Genomic DNA, 19,606 nt, shown 5'->3' on the forward strand with positions numbered 1-19,606 from the left:
TCTACAACCATTAGTGCATACTACTGAACTGAAAATCATATGCAAATGCTCACTATGTTGTCTTGAAACAACTGCATTTTTCTAAAAGGGAACAGAATCCAACATTTTTACACCACTCTAAACATTTCCCTCAAAACGAAGATAAATTCAGAAAGATCTTTATCTTTTAACATGCAACCTCATATTTATAGGGGCAGAAATCTTTTCTTGTCTTACCTGCCTTTGTCTTTTCAGTTCCACTGTTTTGCTTATGTAGCAGAGAATCTACAGTTAAAACTATTACAGGTGTACTACTATGTGAACCACTAGGTGATGGAATTTTTGTTTTCTGCTTCCAGTTAAAGGAAAGAAAGCCTATGGAATCTATGTCAAAGATTTCTTTTACTTAAATACTCTCATCTGGATTGTTCCCTGTTGTTATGAGCAGATATAAAATCTGATATAATTTCTGCCAAAAATTCAGTGAGCAAATTTGAAGTAACATAGGTGGTTGTCTTTTTTTTTTTCCCCACTAGTGCTGTCACTGATACAGCTTTAGTATATTGTGAAACTTTGGTTTAGGTACATTCATGCTGGTAGACTACAATGTCTGGAAATGTTCCCAGTTATTGGAATGTGGCTATTTAAGCTGTTAATTGTTAGAACGCTATTTCACATGGCTTTGGCCCAGCTGACTAGCACTCTTGTACAATTCCCAGGCACAGTTTGAGAGTTCACATGAGCCAAGGGCCATTCCCAGCAAGCAGTTTGGTAACAGCCACCTGCTTTGGAAAATACAAGATTTTAATGGTACAGATATGGACTGTCCCATGTCACTTGGCCTCAGTGCTGGATAGTCCTCCTTGGCACATGTGGCACATGTTTATTTAGTAAATAAACATAAGCAGTGCCTTCTTGTGGAAATGCTGATCAAGAACACTTTTATTCTTCCCATGTATAACAAAAGAGAAAAGCCTCTAGTAAGCTTCTGTGCAATCTCAGTGTAACCTTTCATATTGATAAAAGAATGGGGAAAAAAAAGAGAAATCATGTACAGCAAGTATTACAGGCAAATATTACATGCCTTTTCCTGTTTTGAAATTATAAAGTGAGGCTTGATACAGGATGCTTGTTTTGTGTTTTTTTTTTTTCCTTTGGGATCCTGCTGACAGAGAACATCTTAGTTTGTGGAGATACTCTCTTTACTGCAAGTTCTTGGTAGTGCTGGTTTTTATCTACTGATCTTTTATCCATCTTATTGGTCTGTAGCTGCAATCATGCTTTTCTTTGTGTTTGTTTGTCTTGGGCAGACAATTAAACAGCTGGTGACAGTGATATTGTTTTAGAACATGAGCGATACATTTAGAAAGAACCTGAATCTTGGGATGTAGTAATACTTGAAGAAATCAGTAATGCTGCAGTTTTCTCTCTGTCTTGACTTGTATATGATATTATGGTGCATGCCGCAAACCTTAAGACCTGGCTTGTCATCCTCAATCATAAATAAGTGTAATGCAAAAAAAAAAAAAACAACCAAAACCATCAAATTGTTTTGAAGTCCTGGAGGTTCTGTTGACTGTAGATTTTGCTTATAGCAGTAGAAAATGACAATGAAATTGTGTTGTCTTTGGATTTACTGCAGAGACAGGAATAGAATCTTGCAATAATGTTCTAGCTTCTGTTTGCAGAATACCATTGTTTTGTGATGGTTAATCCACTGCTGTATTCACTTACTGTGTAAGACTGACATTTCAAAACATTGCAAAATAGATGCACTTGTGAGACAGACTAGGTATGTTTAATTTAAGGACCAGTAAGCTTTGCAATCATGATATCTCTGTGGTATAGCAGTTATGGCATATTAATATATAGTTTACATTTTGATGGTTCCAGCAAACCTGTGCTGTTAATGGAAAAAGTTGATCAGTCTGTCCCTGTACTGCTCAGTCTGCCCACTGAAGAGTTTCTCCTGATCAGTAGTACTGCATGTATATTTTCTGGAGCTTAGTGTAGTTCTCTGATTTTTTTTTTATTTTTATTTTTTTTCAAATCATGGTTGCAGAAAGGAAAAATTGAGTAAAACATCATAGAAGTAGAGTCATTAACTGGATCAAAACCAAATTGATTTTATTTCTTATAGCTTTGGAAAATGCAAATGGAAAGTTGTTATCATATGCTTTGATAAATCGTGGCTTCTTGGGCTTTGCTGAATGCTGTTAATTGGAAATGTTTTGCACTAAATCAAAATAATTGGACTTCTCAGCTGTTTTAATTTCTTAAACTTATCCGTTCTTCTGTAAATAGATCACTCCAGGTTTTCTAATAAACAGGCATGTTTAGTTCCTGTACTTGTATTTTCATGCAGCACTTGGAATGCAGGGTGTTTCGGCAACTTGTAACTTGAGAAATTATTGTTGGGATAACTAGAAAACTTTGTTCCTTGAAAATTTTGTGACTTTTTTTTTTTTTAACTCTGAGTAGGGAGGGCTATGAGTAAAAGGAAAGTTAACTGTTTATGACAGTGACAATTTTAATCATGTTCTGAGGGTGATTTATTTATGTTGCTTCAAAAACAAGCCTGCCATGCCGGCAAGCATTTAATATTTTTCATCCAGACGTTTCTGTTTCTTGAGCTTGGCTTTTGTGAATTGCTGTCCATCTGCTAGTAGTAAATGGATGAATAATAGACGACCTGTTTCCAATTGGGCCATGCCAGTGCCATGCCATCTGTTGTCCAGCAGTATAGGAGTTTGGAGAAAAAGGATTCATTTCCCTACAAGAACTTTTGTTTCATTTCCCACATGCAATAGCATTGTACAGATGATTACATATATATTTTTAAACAGTTTATTTGGAAGAAAGTACTCCTAATGGCAAAACAACCCTCTGAAAGTGTAAGCACTTCTAAATAAAATCTGAGCTTTGTTGCTATGGTGATGGTGTTTGTTTGTTTGTTTAATGAGAAGTTGTCTCTATGTGAGATAAGTGAAATTTAATCTGCAATTTTCTTTCTGATTTTGATGCCATCTTAGGGGGTTTGTTTCTTCAGGTAGAGCAGCCTTACTTAATCAACTCTGATTTTGTAGGTTATGTTCCATCCTGTCTGCTTGAGCAGTTATGTGGAGCTGTTTGCTGTATGTAAACAGTGGGTACCTAACAATGTCAGCTGGCAGCATCCCTGAGAGGCTGGCAACTAGTTAAGCTCTCATTCAATAAATGTTCTCAGGCAGCTCTTAGGAACCCAAGACCAGCTGCCTGGAGATGACTTAGTGGAATAGTTTCCTTCTGACTTAAATGAGTAAAGTTCTTTGAACTTCTTAAAGTATATGAAATGTGTTCATTATTGATATTGTTTTAGGAAACGAAGAAGGAGAAAAACCTTCTTGATGCACAGTATGAAAAAAAACTGCGAGAAATCCACCAGCTTGAAGAAGAACTGGGAGCAGTCAAGCAATCTCTGAAGCAGAGCCAGAATTTTGCAGAAGAGGTGAAAAGTGAGTTATGTTTTTAAATTTGCATGTCCCTTGTTACTTTCTTAACAATGCATGTTTTCTGCAATACTGTAAGTTTGATTGTGAATTAAGAAAAAAGATTTCTACCATGGGATATGATTATGATGATATTCTTAACCTTTACTAATGTGAAAATAAATTTTTTTTGTCTAAACATATGCAATTTCTGAAGATATATAATTTTGAAAGTAGCTGAAGCACACTGACCTTAGCAGCAGGATGAATTTCATAGAGTATATTTAAACCAGGAAACTTTATTTTCTTATTATGTGTTTGAATTCTTTAAGGAAAAAAAACAATTATCTAAGCACTGATATTTGGGTGTTCCTTGCAGTGATTGTTCCTAATCAAGAACAAATTTTTACAGGAACTAAGTTGAAACACAAAATATACTTCATAGTTCTGCAGAATCAGATGAAAGGCTATGGATTCCCACTTCTTTCTGCGCAGATTCAAACTTCGTGTGAGATTTCAAAGGAAGGCTTTTGAAGTTGATTCTTTTCTCCTGAGAATTAATCACCAAATTTATCACCTGAAAGGCAGTGATGCTTCTGACTGGCAATTTGCATCTTTTATCAGCTGTCTAGTAGAATGTAGTGTCCTTTTCATTGTTCTCTGCTATTCTGTATTTCTTATCAAAGCAGTGTAGCCACGACGGCAATCTGAAAAATGACTGTAAAATTAATTTTTTTTTTTGTCAGAAAAGGAGTAGGAGCCTGATCCATGAGAATGGGTCTGGATCCATGAGAATGGGTCTGGAATGTTACAGGTATTTAAAAAAAATGGTGAAAATGAGGCGCAGAAACAACAGATAATAACCTGACAAGTACGTAACTGACTAGACTGTAGCACAGACTTGTATCAGGCTGTAGAACTGGAAGTGGACAATGTCTATGAGTATGCAGTGTCTGTCTGAAGAGATATGAATAATCTTTTTTTTTCCAGTGAGGCAATATAACAGTAATACACTACACTAGAATAATTAAAAACAGTAAGTGGTCATTTTTCAGTTACAAAACTATCAAATTGGCCAGTAGTGTCTAGCAAAGTTCTGACAGTGTTCTCTGTTGCAGGTAAGAATGCTTCTCAGGAAGCAGAGCTGAAGTTACTAGAAGAGAAAATTATGGAGCAAGAGAGCTCTCTTTCCTTGGAGAAACTGAAACTAGCCTTAGCTGACATGGAAAAGCAGCAATATTCTACTGAAAATCTGCTCAAGGAGAAAGAAAATCATATTAAAGAAAAAAACTGTAAAATAAGTAAAATGGAGGAAGAGTTGGAAGCTTTGCAGAGACTCCTTGCATTTAAGCAGAAAGAATGTGAAGAATTAAAGAAAGAAACAAATGTTTTTTCTGAATGGAGAAATGAAAATGATCATGTTATAAATAAACTTAAGTTGGAAAAGGAAGATATGCTGATTCGTATTAGTGACTTGGAGAGTTCCCTTCAAAGCCAGCAAATTGAAAATCGTGAACACAGTGAGAAATTCAAAATAATGGAAACTGACAGAGACAGGAAGAACACAGAAATCAAAGAGCTCAGAGACATGCTAGGATGTAGAAGTGCAGAATTAGAAGAACAGAAAAAAGTTTGTGATGAACTTCGACAAGAAGCAGAATGTTCTGATAAAAAGTACTGTAAAGACATAGAGAATATGTCCTGTAAAATATTACAGCTTACCAACCAGGTTAGTGAACTAGAAGAAAAGATACAACTACTAACAAGTGAAGGATTGCAAAGGGAGCAATATTATCATGAACTGCTTGGTGAATATGAAAAAATCTGCTGTCTTGTGAAAGCAAAAGATACTTCAGAAATGACAGAAAATAGAGAAGGTGACTTACATGGTGGTCAGGAAGAAACTGCTTTAGATAATAAGCAACTAGCAGCAAATAAGCCTGTTGCCAAGGATCATGGATGTGCAAGAGCAATGCTAGGAATAGAAAAAATGAAAGATCTGATGATCTTACAGGATCAGATCTCTTCTCTTGAGATTTCCCCAGTGGCTCAAAAGCAGCCGAATTCAGATCAACAGCACCAGGATGAAGACTTACTGCAAACTGAGAATGAAACAGATGAAAGATTATGTGATGTAAAACAGAGGCATGAAAGCTTTGTAACAGAAACTAACCAGTACTTTAGTAACTTTAAAGCAGATATTTCGGCACATCAGAAATCTATTAGAAAAACAGTCACTATTATTGAGGAAAAGGACATGGAACTTCAATCTCTGAGAGGAAGACTGAAAAACCAACAAACAGAGCTTCAGGATTTAAAGGTCAATAATAAATTCCTTGAGGATTCAGTGAGACAGCTGACACTGATGTCTGAGACATGGGGTTCAGAGAAGAAGGACATGTCTTCACTGATTTGTTCATATAGCAAAGAAATTGAGGAACTTACTGAAGAAAATGCAACCCTTAAGGATTTAAGCAGAGATTTAGAACAAAGCCAAATAACTTTACTGGAAGAAAATAGAAATATTTCTAATAGTTTAAAGGAAAAAGAAGAAATAATTTCTGAAATGTCCAGAAAACACAAGGAGGAAAAACAATGTATGGAAGCAAGAGCTGAAGAAATCTCAAGAGAGCTGAAGGCTTTGCAAGCACGGTATAAACTGGTGGAAGAAGAAAATGTGAATGTGATGAGCATTCTGAGAGAACAGACTGTTGTATTTGAGGAAAAGAAAGCAGAATTAGAACAAGAAGAGAAATTGGTACTTAACGAAAATAAAGATATATTATATAAGCTAATAGCCTCAGAAGAAATAAAAAAGAATCTGATTCAAGAACTTCAGCAATTGCAGTCAGGTTTCTCTGACATTGAACAAGTGCCCTCTTCTGAGCTTGACTGTTTCAAACAGGAAATGTCAAATGTCAAGGCAACACAAAATGCAATTCAAGAGCGACATAGTACTGTGTGTATCCAAGACAGGGAACAATTGGTGAAGGAACTAGAAACAAAAAGTGAACCTCTAGCGTATGACTCTAGTTGTGAAGGAAGGCTCTGTTCAGGCCAGTTGGGGAAGACCATGGAAGAGAAGGATATAGAATTGAATAAATACCAATTTAATCTTGAGCTTCTTCAAATGGACTTGGAGGACAGAGGGATCTCCCTGGAGAACTACAGGTTAGAAGTGATGCAACTGAAGACTGCTTTAAAAAAGATGGAAACAGAACTTGAGAAAAGTGCGAGAGAGAAAGAGACACTGCAGCGAGAGCTGCTGTCTGTTAAAGAATTGAAAGCTTCATATTCTCAGCTGAGATTCCCAAGTGAAGATAGCCGGTTGGAGGATAATGATGATGATGTTTCTCACAATTGTGGCATAAGAGAAATGGATAAGTTGGTCTTGTCATCCTCTTTGCAGGTAATAACAAACAAACTGAGTGAACTGGAGAAAATCTGTGAGAGATTGCAGAATGAGAACATAGCATTTGTTTCTGCATTTAAAGATTCAAAAACTGATGGCACCACAGATATTAATAAAGTGGCAGAGGAGAAAGAGAACATAATCAATGCAAATTTAAGAACTGAGAAAGCTGCTTTTCAAGATGAACTTATGAATGAAAGTGAGAACAGTGATTTGAAAATGGATTGTGGCAATAAGGAAATATTTGGATTTAAAGAACGTAGTACTGGATCCAGTTCTGACTATGAAGACTTGAAATTGTCCAGTGAAGAAGTTAAAATTTGCTTTGCGGAAATAAAAGAGAAGCTTTTCTCTTTCCAGAATGAGCAAGTAAAATTGTATGAACAACACTGTAGTATGGCATCAAAGATAACGGAGCTACAGTCTTGTGTTAAAATACTGAAGGCAGAAAATTCTGCATTGTCAGCAAGTATGAGCAGTTTTCATATAGATTCTCTGAAAATGCCACTGTCTTCTAGCCAAAATGAGACACAGTCTAAGTTAGATGAAACTAAGTCTACAGACTCTTTACTGGATGTCACTTTCTCAGAAGTAAGTAAGGTTGATAATTCTTGTAACGGTGGTATGTGCAAATGGACAGAGGAAATTAATCATCTGAAAAGTTCAGTGGAAGGAATTTCAGAAGATGCAGCTAAAGTTTTGAATGAAAGTGGTCGTAATGGCCACATACTGGACTCTGTTAAAGAGTTCAGGAGTAGTACTCCTAGCAAATCTAATCCTGAGGGCAGAATCAAAGAACTTGAAATGTTGTGTCAGGTATATGAGAAGGTCATCAAGGTGCTCCAAAATCAACTTCATATTCAAGAAAATACGAAAACTGAGGAAATACAGGAGATGAAAAATATTATGCTTTCTGAGAGAAAAGAAATAGATAAACTACAAAATCTGTCTGATAAGAAAGAATGGCAGCAGAAACTGAATTACCTGACTACAGAGATGAAGTGCAAATTGGCAGAAGAAGGAAAAACTGAGAATCTGTCTTTTGACCTTAAAACAGCAAGTCTCCAACTACAAGTCCTCAATTCAGGTTCTCTCTCACTGCTGTGCATTGATACTGAAAACGTAAGTAATTACAAAGCTTTTTGTAAACCTTCATTTGTGGTAAAGCCAAATTTGGATTTTACATATTAAAAATGAAATATGTTTGAAGTTGTATCCACAGAAGTGGTACTGTTTAGAGAAAGTAGAACAATACTTTGTGTCTTCAGTTTTGTCTTGCATCACAGGCAATCATGAGAAACAACAAAATCAGCAGCTCTTGTCTGTTAGCATTGTGTAATACATTGTACTTCTTTCTTCAAGCCCGTGTCAGTGTGGATTCTGCAGCGCTAGCTGATGCAAGTGTGCTGTATGCATCTGTACCATCTGTTTACAAGTGTAGATCTTTCCTGATTTAATACATCCTATTGAAGATGCCTGTACTTTTCACGTTCTTTCATGTGACCATTTCCATTTTGGCCAGCTGTACAACACTGAGTAACTGTTCCTTACAAAAAAAAAAAAAATCTTTCAGTTGTATGTGTCGCTCATGAGTAGCGGTTAGAGTATCTACACTGATACACAGACACCTAAAGAAAGAGATGCAACTCTTCACCGTACACAGCTGGAGCTCTTCCAAGGTGGAATCCCTGGTGTACAGATCATTCAAGTTCTCCCTTCTGTCACAATTCCTTTTCAAGTCCTCAGTTTTCAGAGTCAGTCGTTCATATTTTTCAAATGAGAATATGTGATAGCACCAGATGTAAACCCATCTCTGGTAACTGAGAAAAGAGATTCTTTGATTTGGGTCTTGTCCCTCTTAGAGTTTCTCTGGTGTCTAATAGATGGTGAACGTGAAAACAATTCTCCCATAAGAGATACTAATTTTTTACTGTGTCACCTGGATAATCTGTTTTCCTAAAATGTTGAGGAATGTGACATCTTTGCATTTAGTTCTTCATTAAACTTGGGTGAAGTTTCCCCCTCAAAATCACTTAAACTTTTCAGCCAAATATATGTGTATTCATAAGTGTAAATTTGTAAATTCTTCCCATAGGAAAGCAGATTCTCAGTTTTCTTATGGCTTAAGAAAATTTTTAAGACTCACTTTCCCTTTTTTTTTTTTTGGTTACATGCATGCATACTTTTTTTTTTTTTTTTAATATGATTCTTTAATTTTGCAGGCCACTCAGCAAGAAAACAATGGTCTTTATCAACTGGGAGTGCCTGTTGGAACTCCAGCACTGAGAAACAACAAACCAAAACTCATTCCCTTGGAGAAAATGGCTGTAGGAGAGACAGCTGTGCATGAAAATACTACTGAGACCACTGAAACAAAACTAGTAGAAGCTTATTCTGACAAGTTTCACAGAGGAGAAGAATGTACAAATATGTCAAATAAAAATGCCAGCTCTTCTTATCACGACAGCGCACTGTCATTTTCTAATAGTAGAATATTTTTAAGTTCAGAGGATTTCTTTGAAAACGAAATAAGCACTGAAAATCATCAAGAAGAGATAAAACAAAAAACTGTTGAAGATTCGAAACTGGTCTGTGCAACAGAAGGCCATAAAAATGTTGATTTTCTCATGGAAGTCAAGGAATTAAACTCACAGGAAGGCCTTCAGAATGCACAGTTAACTCTGGAGAGCTCAGCTCTGGCAGAATTGAAAGAAGCTGCTGTAGAAAAGGAAGAAAACAGTGGCACAAAGGAAAATCTGGAATCAGTTTCTGTCAATAAACAGCAATTATCTCATGGAGTAGTGTCTTCAGAAAAAGAACCTGAGAAAATAAGTTCTAAGCACAATATAAATAAAATTAGTTTGTCTAATACAATCAATGCACTGGATGATATTGAAGTGATCAAGGGAGACTGTCATGATCTATTTCTTGGAGCTGAAAATGAGCAGAGGCAAACAAAATCTGAGCAAGTTAATATGGAGATGCATGCTTTGTTTGTAGAGGGTAATGCTGAAATTCTTTGGGCAAAGTGTCCGCAGTTAGAAAAGGACAGGGAAATTAACCTGAAAACTATTCCTATCCTTCAAGAACAGCATGTTCCAGTTGCAGCTGAGGGAAATCATATTGGTCAAGTACATTGTGTTCTGTCTGAAAACAAAAACGAACTAGATCAAGAATATCAGAAATTAAAAGAGTTGGAAATAAATAAGGAGGATTCTGCCGAAACCATTAGAAGATTAGAGAGTGAAATAAAGATACAAACAAATCTGCTTGAGACTGTAAAGTTTGATACGGGTGAACTATCAGATGAAAAGGATCACCTTCTACAAAAGCTGCAGAGTTTAGAAAAGGATGCATTGTCTTTCAGGTTGGAAGAAGAAAAACTCCAAAACCAAGTGGCAGATTTGAACAAGGAGAAAACAGTGCTTATGAGAGAATCTGAAATGATGCAGACTAAACTGAGTGCATTGGAAATTGAAAATTCAAAGCTTTCCAGGTATTTGGATGGCTTGATAACAGAAAAACGTGAACTTGCTGCTGGACTGAACTCAGCACAGAAAGAAGTAAATCAAATGCGAGAAGGAATGGAGAAGCTGAAAATAAAAATTGAATCTGATGAGAGAAAAAAACACTACATTGCTGAAAAGCTGAAAGAGAATGAAAGGAAATCCGATGCTCTTTTGGATAAAGTAGAGAGGCTTGAAAGAGAATTGGAGATGTCAGAGGAAAATCTAGAAGATGCAGTTGTTCGACTGGAGACTGCAAAAGCAGAGGCAGAGACATTAACAGCAGAGAAGGAAGAGATGGCTGAAAAGTTGAAGTGTCTTCAGTCACAAATCAATGATCTCACCTCACAAAAAGAGTGTTTGGCTAAAGATTCAAAAGATAAGCAAGAAAGGATCCTTGAACTGGAGTCTTCAAATTTGACTGCAGCAAAACTTATAGAAGCGAAGGAGAAAGAAAAGATGCAAATCAAGGATGAGTTTGAAAATGCTGTGTTATTGTTGAAAACTGAGCTCAGAGGTGTGAGTGAGAAATTAGAGTTTGTTTCCAAGGAGGAAGCAGTTGCTAAAGCGAAAGAACAAGTTTTGATTAATCAGGTGGCTTGTCTTGAGCAAGATAAAACAATGCTATTACAGGAGTGTCAGGAATTAAAAAATGAAAATATAAAGTTGGGTCACACAAGGGAATTACTTGCTCAAGAAATTATGGAATGTAAACAGAAGCTTGAAGAAAACATACAGGAAAATCATGCTTTTCAACAGCAGATAAAAGAATCAGAGGAACTGTCTTCACAGTTGACACGCATGGAACATGAGCGTGAGTGCTGGCACCAGGAAAAACAAAAGATGCTGGATTTAATTGTTGAGTTGAAGCTGAAGACACAACCTTTCTCTGATAATGGAACCTTTCTGGATATCCTGCATATTCTAAAAGTGTCCTATAATGACCTCGAGAAGGAGCTGGAATCTGCACTTTGTGAAAAGACTGCTTTATGTAAAAAGGTAATACCATTTCTAGGAGGGTTGAGTTCCCTTTTAAAGAACAAGGATAAAGTGTCCTCTGGGCTTACTACTTCCTTAATAAATTGTATGTTAAAATAACATTAACTTCAGACTTTTACAGGAAGCAGCCTATTTTTGAAGTTATGTTCTCAATGCAATCACACATTTGCACTGTAGTTAGAGCTGGAAAGCAGGATGATTTTTTGTGTGCAGTGAATGAAAAGATTGCTTGAAAGTAGACATACAAGTTCAAGTAATCTAATAATGCAGGATGTTTTCCTCTTTCCTGTAGAAGAAAAGGAGGAAAGGCAAATTTTAGGTGAATGAGGTTTTTATATTAAGTACCTGGAGAGCTCAATGGAAAGTGAAACACCAGTTGGACAAATGCTGTGTCAGGATGGCATTAGCCTGTAGTAACCCGTGCTTGGAGTTGGGCCAGCGAGGGGAGTAAATTAACTGATCTTTAGAATTGCTTATATTTATGCAAGAAAATTCTTCAGAGATCATAGCACTTAATACAAATAATGATGGAAAATTTAATTTCAGGTGAATGAGCAGACTGAAAATTGTATCGAGCTGGAAATCAAGCTAAGTGATGCTGAACAGGCAATTTCCAAATTACAGGAAGAATTTACTACGGAGAGGAAGAAGCTTGCTGAACAAATACAACTCCTTCAAGAACATTCAGAACAGAACAAAGTTAGTTACTGCATGTGTAGTATATCTGTGTTCAAGGCCAGGCTTACTATCATTAAGAATGCATGGAGGTTGTTCAAGGGACTCTGCTAATGACCTATTATTTCAGGTTCTTGCTTCCAAGTTCCTTATATATAAGGTTCCATTCTGAAATGGAATGATGATTAGTTAAAACTTTTCCCCCTTTTCTTTCTGTTAAAGGAATTGAATTGTTTTCTTAGTGTAAATGCCACAATTGGCTATCTGAAAATCTTTTGCTGCCAAGAGTTCTCTACTGCAGGCATTCAATCATTAGGCTGAGGATGTTAGATTAAAAATTGTCACATTTCTCAAGCTTGTTTTAAAGAACAAATTATTTTCAAGGAAGAGTCAAGGGAGAAGCAGATTATGAGTGTTTAAGATGTTCCTATTTAATACTCAGGCTGTTTTCTTTACCAGGGTGATGACTAAGTCTTGTTTATTTGTGAACAATATTACATGTTTATAAATGAGCTTAAGTGACCTTCTGACCTACTAATGATATGGACAAAATTTTATAACCAAGGACTTAGTTCTGTTCTGGTGCTGAGGGTGTTGGATGGAAGAAGAACTGGAATTTCTGCAACTTTCAGTAACCCTGTATGGAAACAAATTTTCCTTTTGGACAGGTGTCCAAAAAGTACTGTCATGAAAGTAAATCAACATGAAAATACTTAGAAAGCTTTGTTAACTTTGATAGGGTGAGAGATGACCCTTAGTGTTTCAAGTCACTCTGGAGAAGCAGTCATATGTTTATGTCTTAAGCAGAGGTTAAGCTTTGGTTTTGGCTGTGCTGCTTAATTTAAGTGTTGGCAGTTACACGTAGTGTACCTACCCCTCAGGCTGTAGTTTTTATTTTGTAAAGACTTTCCTTTGCCTTCCATCTTGTCTCTTTGTGCTCAGATTTTTCTCTTCTTTGGTTACAGTGTATTTAGCCGCTGTAAAATTTCTCTTAGTAAGTTGTCTTTGGAAGTTTCAGATACAAAGTCAAATAATTTAACACGTTAACTGATCCTCCAATTATAAAATTCTAAACACTAATAGTGTGCTTTTGCTGTTTTTAGATTGAGCTGCATTTAGTTGTGTCAGAAAAACATGAACTGACAAAGAGTTTGGTGGCGGTCCAGAAAGAACTACAAGAAAAAGAAAATACAATGAAAAGAGAAATATCAGAATACCAAGACAAACTGCTTCAAACAGAGAGAGAGCACCAGAATGCTTTAAAGGAAGCAAACAGAAAGGTAAATCAGGAAACGGGAAGATAGGTGCTATAAGGCTTTTAATTAAAATTTTTAATTAAATTATAGATGTTTTACAAATTTTTCCTGATTGTATTGCAAAAGAACTATGGTAACAGTATTTCCAAACTATATACGCTTACCTCAGAGCTCATTAAGTTTTTTTTTTTTCATTTATTTTACCTTTTTGTTTCATATAGAAAACTGTAAAAGGTGATCTTTACCTCAAAATTCAGTAACTGTTAAGTGTGTCTGTGTGTGTGTGTGTCTGTGTCTGTGTGTAGACATACATGTAACTTAGCTGGGACAGTGCACTTGAAGAAGGGAGAAGAGCAGTGTATTTTAGTCTGGGAAATCATTTGTTTTGGCAGGTATGGTGAGGAAAAGTTATCTCCTGGAGACTATAATGACACATTTGTTGGAAATGCAGTAGATTTAGCTATGTTGTATACTAAGAGGCATCTTTTTTCTATGGAGGAGACAAACGTCTAAGCCCAAATAAGGGCTTTCAAACTGCAGACTTCTTAAAGGCAAGACGCAGGTATACAAAATGTATTTATGCTTGAGACAAATTAGCCTTCCAGTTTCAAGCTCCTCAAAATGCAACAAGCAAACTTGCTATGAAGTTCCTGCTGACAATGATATGCTTTTATATGTATCTTCAAAATATAACTGGATGTCCTTTTTAGCATCATGGTAATTAGGCATGGCTTTTTTCCTCTAGAATGAAATACAAATTGAGGCCTGTCAAGAAAAGATGAATTCATTAGAACACTTCATCAGCTCACAGAAATTGGAGATTGAGCATCTGAAGTCAACTAAAGAAGAATTAAATAATTCTCTTAAAGAAGCCAATCAGACCTTAGGAGAGCTCCTAAAACTTAAGGTAAGGAAAAAATATGCAAGCAGTGCTGACTATGTGACACCAAAGGCACAGTGCACTAAAGGGAATGTGGGACTGGAGCCACTGCTGCAGACCTTTGGTTTGTCTTTGATACAACCTTTGTTTCTCTAATGAGAACACAGGGCATGGAGAAAATATTGTTACTATTGATCTACATTAGAAAAATTGAGTTACTCATACTACACCTACAATTGGTTTGTGATGCTAAACACAACAGTCTGTTATTTACTTTTAAAATTTCGACTGGTTGTAACATGGTCAGAATACAGTCAGAGTGACTTTGCAGTGCATCTGTTTTCTGTTTGTGGATGGTGTTAAGGATAGGATATTCTGTTTTAAGCATTAGTCTTTAATTCTTGAGGGTTTATCAATTCTCATTAAAATTAGGAGCTCTGCTTACTGTGCGTAATTGATAATTTGGTAATAGTTGTGTTTGGTTGGCTTTCTAGTAGCACAGGTGAAGTTTAACTGTCCATGTAACTGAATGCCTGTTTATTAGTTTCCTCTGCATATTTCTCATCATTTCTTATCCTGCTTCTGTCTGTGATTGATTGCTGGCTCCAAATTCCTGCTTCTACTTCTGAAATGAGATTCTCTCTCTAGAAGTCTCTTGAAGATTCATAATCTATTCAGCATCCTTGCAATTAAGTGTTGAATTGCAACACATTCACCTTGCTCGAAATTTATTTCCTTCACTGTAGTGTTGATTGCCAATTAATTTGTTTAACACCAACAGTGTGATGAGTTAATACTGCAGGATATGTACCAGTGACAAAACATAGTACCCAGGGTAGTGAAACTGTGTGATACAAAGCTGCCAGCTGTGCTTACTGTGTGGTGCCAGACCAGATGAGCAAGGAGCAGCACAGGAACAGGAGAGTGGAAGATGATGGAAAGGAAGATCTGATGCTGCTCAAAGTAGTATATCTGAAAGACAGAGTGCAAACCAGGCCTGTGTTATCTTGCCTCAAGATACATTAGAGGCAAAAAAGACCAACTAGGAGAATGCTGTAAACTTTAGCATTTGGAATATTGGTTTGAAATATATCACCTAGGAATGCAGTGCTTTATTATGCGAGGTCATTAGGTGATATTAGTTGGAGAGTTTTCTGCAGAGTTAATCTCATAAATGTATCTGTCCAGAAGAGTGCTTCCCACTTTCTTGTGATAAAAGAGCTGCTACAATGAGACTGTACAGAAACAAGCAAGCAAATCTATGTTACAGCCATAGTCTATAACTAATAGCATGTAACACTTGAGGTTAATAGTGTAATGTTTAAACAGAAGAGTTATGTTTCAGGTGCAATAACTATTTTTTATTTGTAGGCTGACAATATTAATGCTATAGTTCAACTAAATAAGGAAAAAGAATTTGTCCAGAGTGAAGTGCAGCTGTGGATTAAATCCTGCAAGCAGATGGAACAGGAAAAGGAAGTGTTGCAGAAACAATTAGCTGACTATGAAGAACTACTGAAGAAGAAAGATCTAAGTGTGTCAGAAAAAGAAGGTAATTAAAGCTAGATGTAGTCTTAATGCTTTTATAGTTGTGTTAATTTGTAAACTTTTTCCCTAAAGTGCCAATTTGCATATGCAGCACTGATATAGAACATGATTTTTAAACTTAAATTTAAAAGCTGTGTTCTGAAGTTACAAAAGGACAGAAAAAATGTTTGCCTATGCACTGATCTAGGTTTCTTTTGGAATTTTTGTTTTTTTTTTCTCTTCAGCAAATATTCTACTACGCGTAAAATATGACTGATTTTGTTATATACTGTCACTTATTTTTTGTGGTTGCACAGTTGTAGAATATATGTAATTAATCAAAAGATGTGGGACAATTGTATTATATATTCTTGTATGTGCTTTTTTAAAAAAAAAAAACTTCATTTATATGAACAAAGACACTTTATTTTGAAAGGTACTGATGAGAATGCCATTACAGAAGAAATTAAATTAGAACTGGAAGAATTACAGGAAGCTGTGGAAGTGAAAACCAGAGAGGCAAATGAGAACTTGGAGAAATACTGCTCTCTAATTGTTAAATACTATAAACTTGAGGAAGCAAATGAGATGCTAAAAATGCAAGTCACTTTGTTGAACGGTCAGCTGAAACAGCAAACAAGTGATGTTGTCAGCAGCTCTTTGCTGAATTCAGGTAACTCATCAACAGTGTGCAGTCATTCTGACAAAGAGACGAGATGGGATGAAGATACCACTAAGCCTTCTACTAAAAGACAAAGATGTGAAGACACCAGGAAGGAAAGTGGAGAACCAAGATCTCCTTTGCCAGAGACGAGTTCAAAAAAAAAAGAGGAAGGATGATATCTGTCAAAACTTGGAGAATCAGGAGAACTCAGACTATGAGCCAGATGGGCTTCCAGAAGTAGTTAAAAGAGGTATTTATAACTTTTTTTTTTTATATACAGTCAAATATTCTCTGAACATGATGGGTGTTCTTTGCTCTTTTTGATTTTCTGAATTGGTTTTGCTCTTTGGTAACAAGGTGATAGTGCTAAACATTTTTGACTACTTTCATCTTCCATTAGCGTCACCAATGGAAGTTGTGACAGTTTAATGCAAATTTAGCATTTGTAGAACTCTTGTTTTCAGACCATCATAATACATTTACATTGGTTTTATAAATGACAAATTAATTATAGAGTTAACTAATCTGACAGTTGCAATTTTGTACTCTCTGATGATATGTGTTAGATGGTAAACATCATATATTAACAGCAGCAACATTTTGCAGGAGCATGGCTTGCTCTAGTCATTTAAAAATGTTCTTTGAAGTAATCAAAACTTACAGAGGAATAGATGTAGAGTGAATCTAATCTTAAAAGGCTATAAAGAGGGAATCCTAGAATATGTGCAGGGATGGAGTCACATTTGTTCCCTTTGTAGCTTCTTCTCTATTACTCCTTTGGTGGAGTTAATAGCTTTGGAGGTGGTTAGTAGCTGCATGGGATTTGCCTGGCAGGCACTTGGTGGTGGGGCTGTGGGTTGCTGCTGCCCCATGCGGAGCATGGCAGGTTCCACCTGGCTCTGCAGTGAATAATTTAAAATCTCCCAAGTCAAAACTGTTGCCAACTCTCAGCAGTGGTACCTTAACAACTTCCTGAGGATTCTGTTTCATTCTACTATTAACAAGGTGGAATTAGGTGGCCTGATATTCCATATAATGGTTTGCCTTAGCAAACCGTTACCTGAGAAGAAGAAGAATGCACAAATTAGGGATTAAAAAATATATTGCATGTTCAACTGCTTATTAAGCACCTTTTTATAATAAATGCAATGGTAATCATAAGACAAACTGTAAAGTCACCTCAGCTTCAGTAGTCACTCCCAGAAATCAGGACTTCTAAGCTGTATTTGCAATTCATTTTCTTATTATTTTTATGTAAATATACCTGCTCTGAGGACACATGCATCATTAGTGTTTGACTTTTAGGCTGGATAGCAAGATAACAGAGAATCTGTAATAATGCAGGTCTAAAGTAAAGAATTTATAACTGTAGACCATAAAGATAAAGAAAGTTGTGATACAGTGTGTTCTGACTAAATGCTGGTAAAAACAGTACATGTGTTTTCGGGATGAAACTCATCTCCAGATGATGATGTGCCTATTTGGAGGGGGGAAAAAAAAAAAAAAAAAGACCCAATACTTGTCTGAAAAGCTTTGCTGTAGAATTACTTTTGTGCCTTGCCTATTGTTTTCAGGACTTGCTTATGAAATTTGGAATACAGAAGAGCAATTCAGTAATCCTTTAGATTTTCAATAGGACAAATTATTTATTTTCATCAGCTGCTTTAATTCCCATGGTGGGAAAAAAAATATCCATTCATTTGAGGAAAAAGTGTAGGTTATTTAGCTAACTTATATTTAATGTAAAACCTGTATTTAATAGAAACTCTCTTTATTCCAGGTTTTGCTGATATCCCCACTGAAAGGGTTAGCCCTTACATTTTACGTAGAACCACCCTCAATCTGTGGACCAGTCCTCATCTGGCTTCCCAAAGTGAGAACTTGCCCATACCTACACAAGATGTACTAACAGGAAGATGGGATCATCTTGGTGAGCACTCCTATTCGACACCTGGTGGCAGCAAATCACAAAAGGTAACTTTTAAAAAATGTATCTGTGCATGAAAGCCATTATGTTCACTAAGCTTATTCATCTTGCTGAAATCTCTCTGAGTATATCTAATTATTTAAATTTCTCAGCAGGGAAGTGAAGGTGAGATCATAAATACTGATTCACTAAAACATAGGCTAGACCACGTTAGTAACCTGCAAGTTGTTCCCATGATGTAATTTGTGACTTCATAGGGAAATCTACTTGGAAATTTAAACGAAATACAGATAGATTTTTTATTTCTTTTGTTTAGTATTAAAGAACAGATAATCTTTGGAGTACAGTTTTTTAGGTTTCAGAAAAAAAAGTGAACAGCATAACAACCTCTACAAGTCAGGGCTGAGGATTAAATTTTTCTGTTAACTTTTCTTGAAATTCCACTTTCTAAAAAGTTATAAAGTAATTGCAGATATTTGAGAGCGTGTTAAACGTGTAAATAGAGAACACTTAAATGATAAGAAACAAATTTCATGTTAGCGATTACCAGAGTTTGAGGTTACCAAAATAAATAATACTGAGTTACATTCTGGAGGATGATTTCATTAGTGAAAGAGAAGGTTTAGTAAAGTTTAAATTAACTTAGAAATGTTTTCAGTAACGTGACACACTGCTACATGTTTCACAGCACATCAGAATAAGGCATTCTTTCCAAGCTAATGCAAATGCTTTGCAGATTACAGAAAACGTTCCAGCTTTGGAATAGAAGTAAATCTGTTGTCTGATATTTCCTCCATATTGTTAACCACTTTATCTTAAAGCTGAGCAACCAGAATTTGAGAGTACATATATATATTGATACTTATTTTACCTGACACCTGCATAAACTTCTTCCAATTTGCCACATTTGTAAAACAAACAAAAACCCCATTCTCATGGCAATCAGGGGAGTCTGCCATACAACTAAATATGAAATCATAAAGTATGACTATTATTTTGTTGTATTTAAAAAAAAAAAAAGCTATTATTTTTTTGTTACTGTGTTGGCAAGATACCAGAAGAAAGTAAAGGCAAGAGCCTCAGAGATGGTGGGATTTTGAGCAACCTCATCTAGTGAAAGATGTCCCATACAAAGAGAGTTGGACTAGATGATCTTCCTAGCTCCTTCCAACCCAAAGTATTCCATTCTGTAGATTAGATTAGTGGATGTATAGCCTTTGAGCTTATGAGAATGATCAGCCAGATGAGAACTGCAATTTGTTTTGAGCTATAGCACTATGAAATCCCTATAGTATTGTGAGAGTATATCTGTGG

General features: G+C 36.0%; 1 protein-coding gene across 1 annotated transcript in view; it reads left to right on the plus strand.

Annotated features, from left to right (window-relative positions):
* The window catches only part of CENPF (centromere protein F), a 34,264-nt gene that overhangs the window by 13,733 nt on the left and 925 nt on the right, over positions 1-19,606 (plus strand). The window contains 10 exon segments of the mRNA XM_042885796.1: positions 3,338-3,473; positions 4,565-7,980; positions 9,081-11,363; positions 11,910-12,062; positions 13,142-13,318; positions 14,040-14,201; positions 15,546-15,726; positions 16,138-16,520; positions 16,522-16,615; positions 18,146-18,339. Of these exon segments, the coding sequence (XP_042741730.1) occupies positions 3,338-3,473; positions 4,565-7,980; positions 9,081-11,363; positions 11,910-12,062; positions 13,142-13,318; positions 14,040-14,201; positions 15,546-15,726; positions 16,138-16,520; positions 16,522-16,615; positions 18,146-18,339 (7,179 nt within the window).

The sequence above is a fragment of the Lagopus leucura genome, unplaced genomic scaffold (assembly GCF_019238085.1).
Source record: "Lagopus leucura isolate 7727_CA_CO unplaced genomic scaffold, USGS_WTPT01 Super-Scaffold_73, whole genome shotgun sequence".
NCBI lineage: Eukaryota > Metazoa > Chordata > Aves > Galliformes > Phasianidae > Lagopus > Lagopus leucura.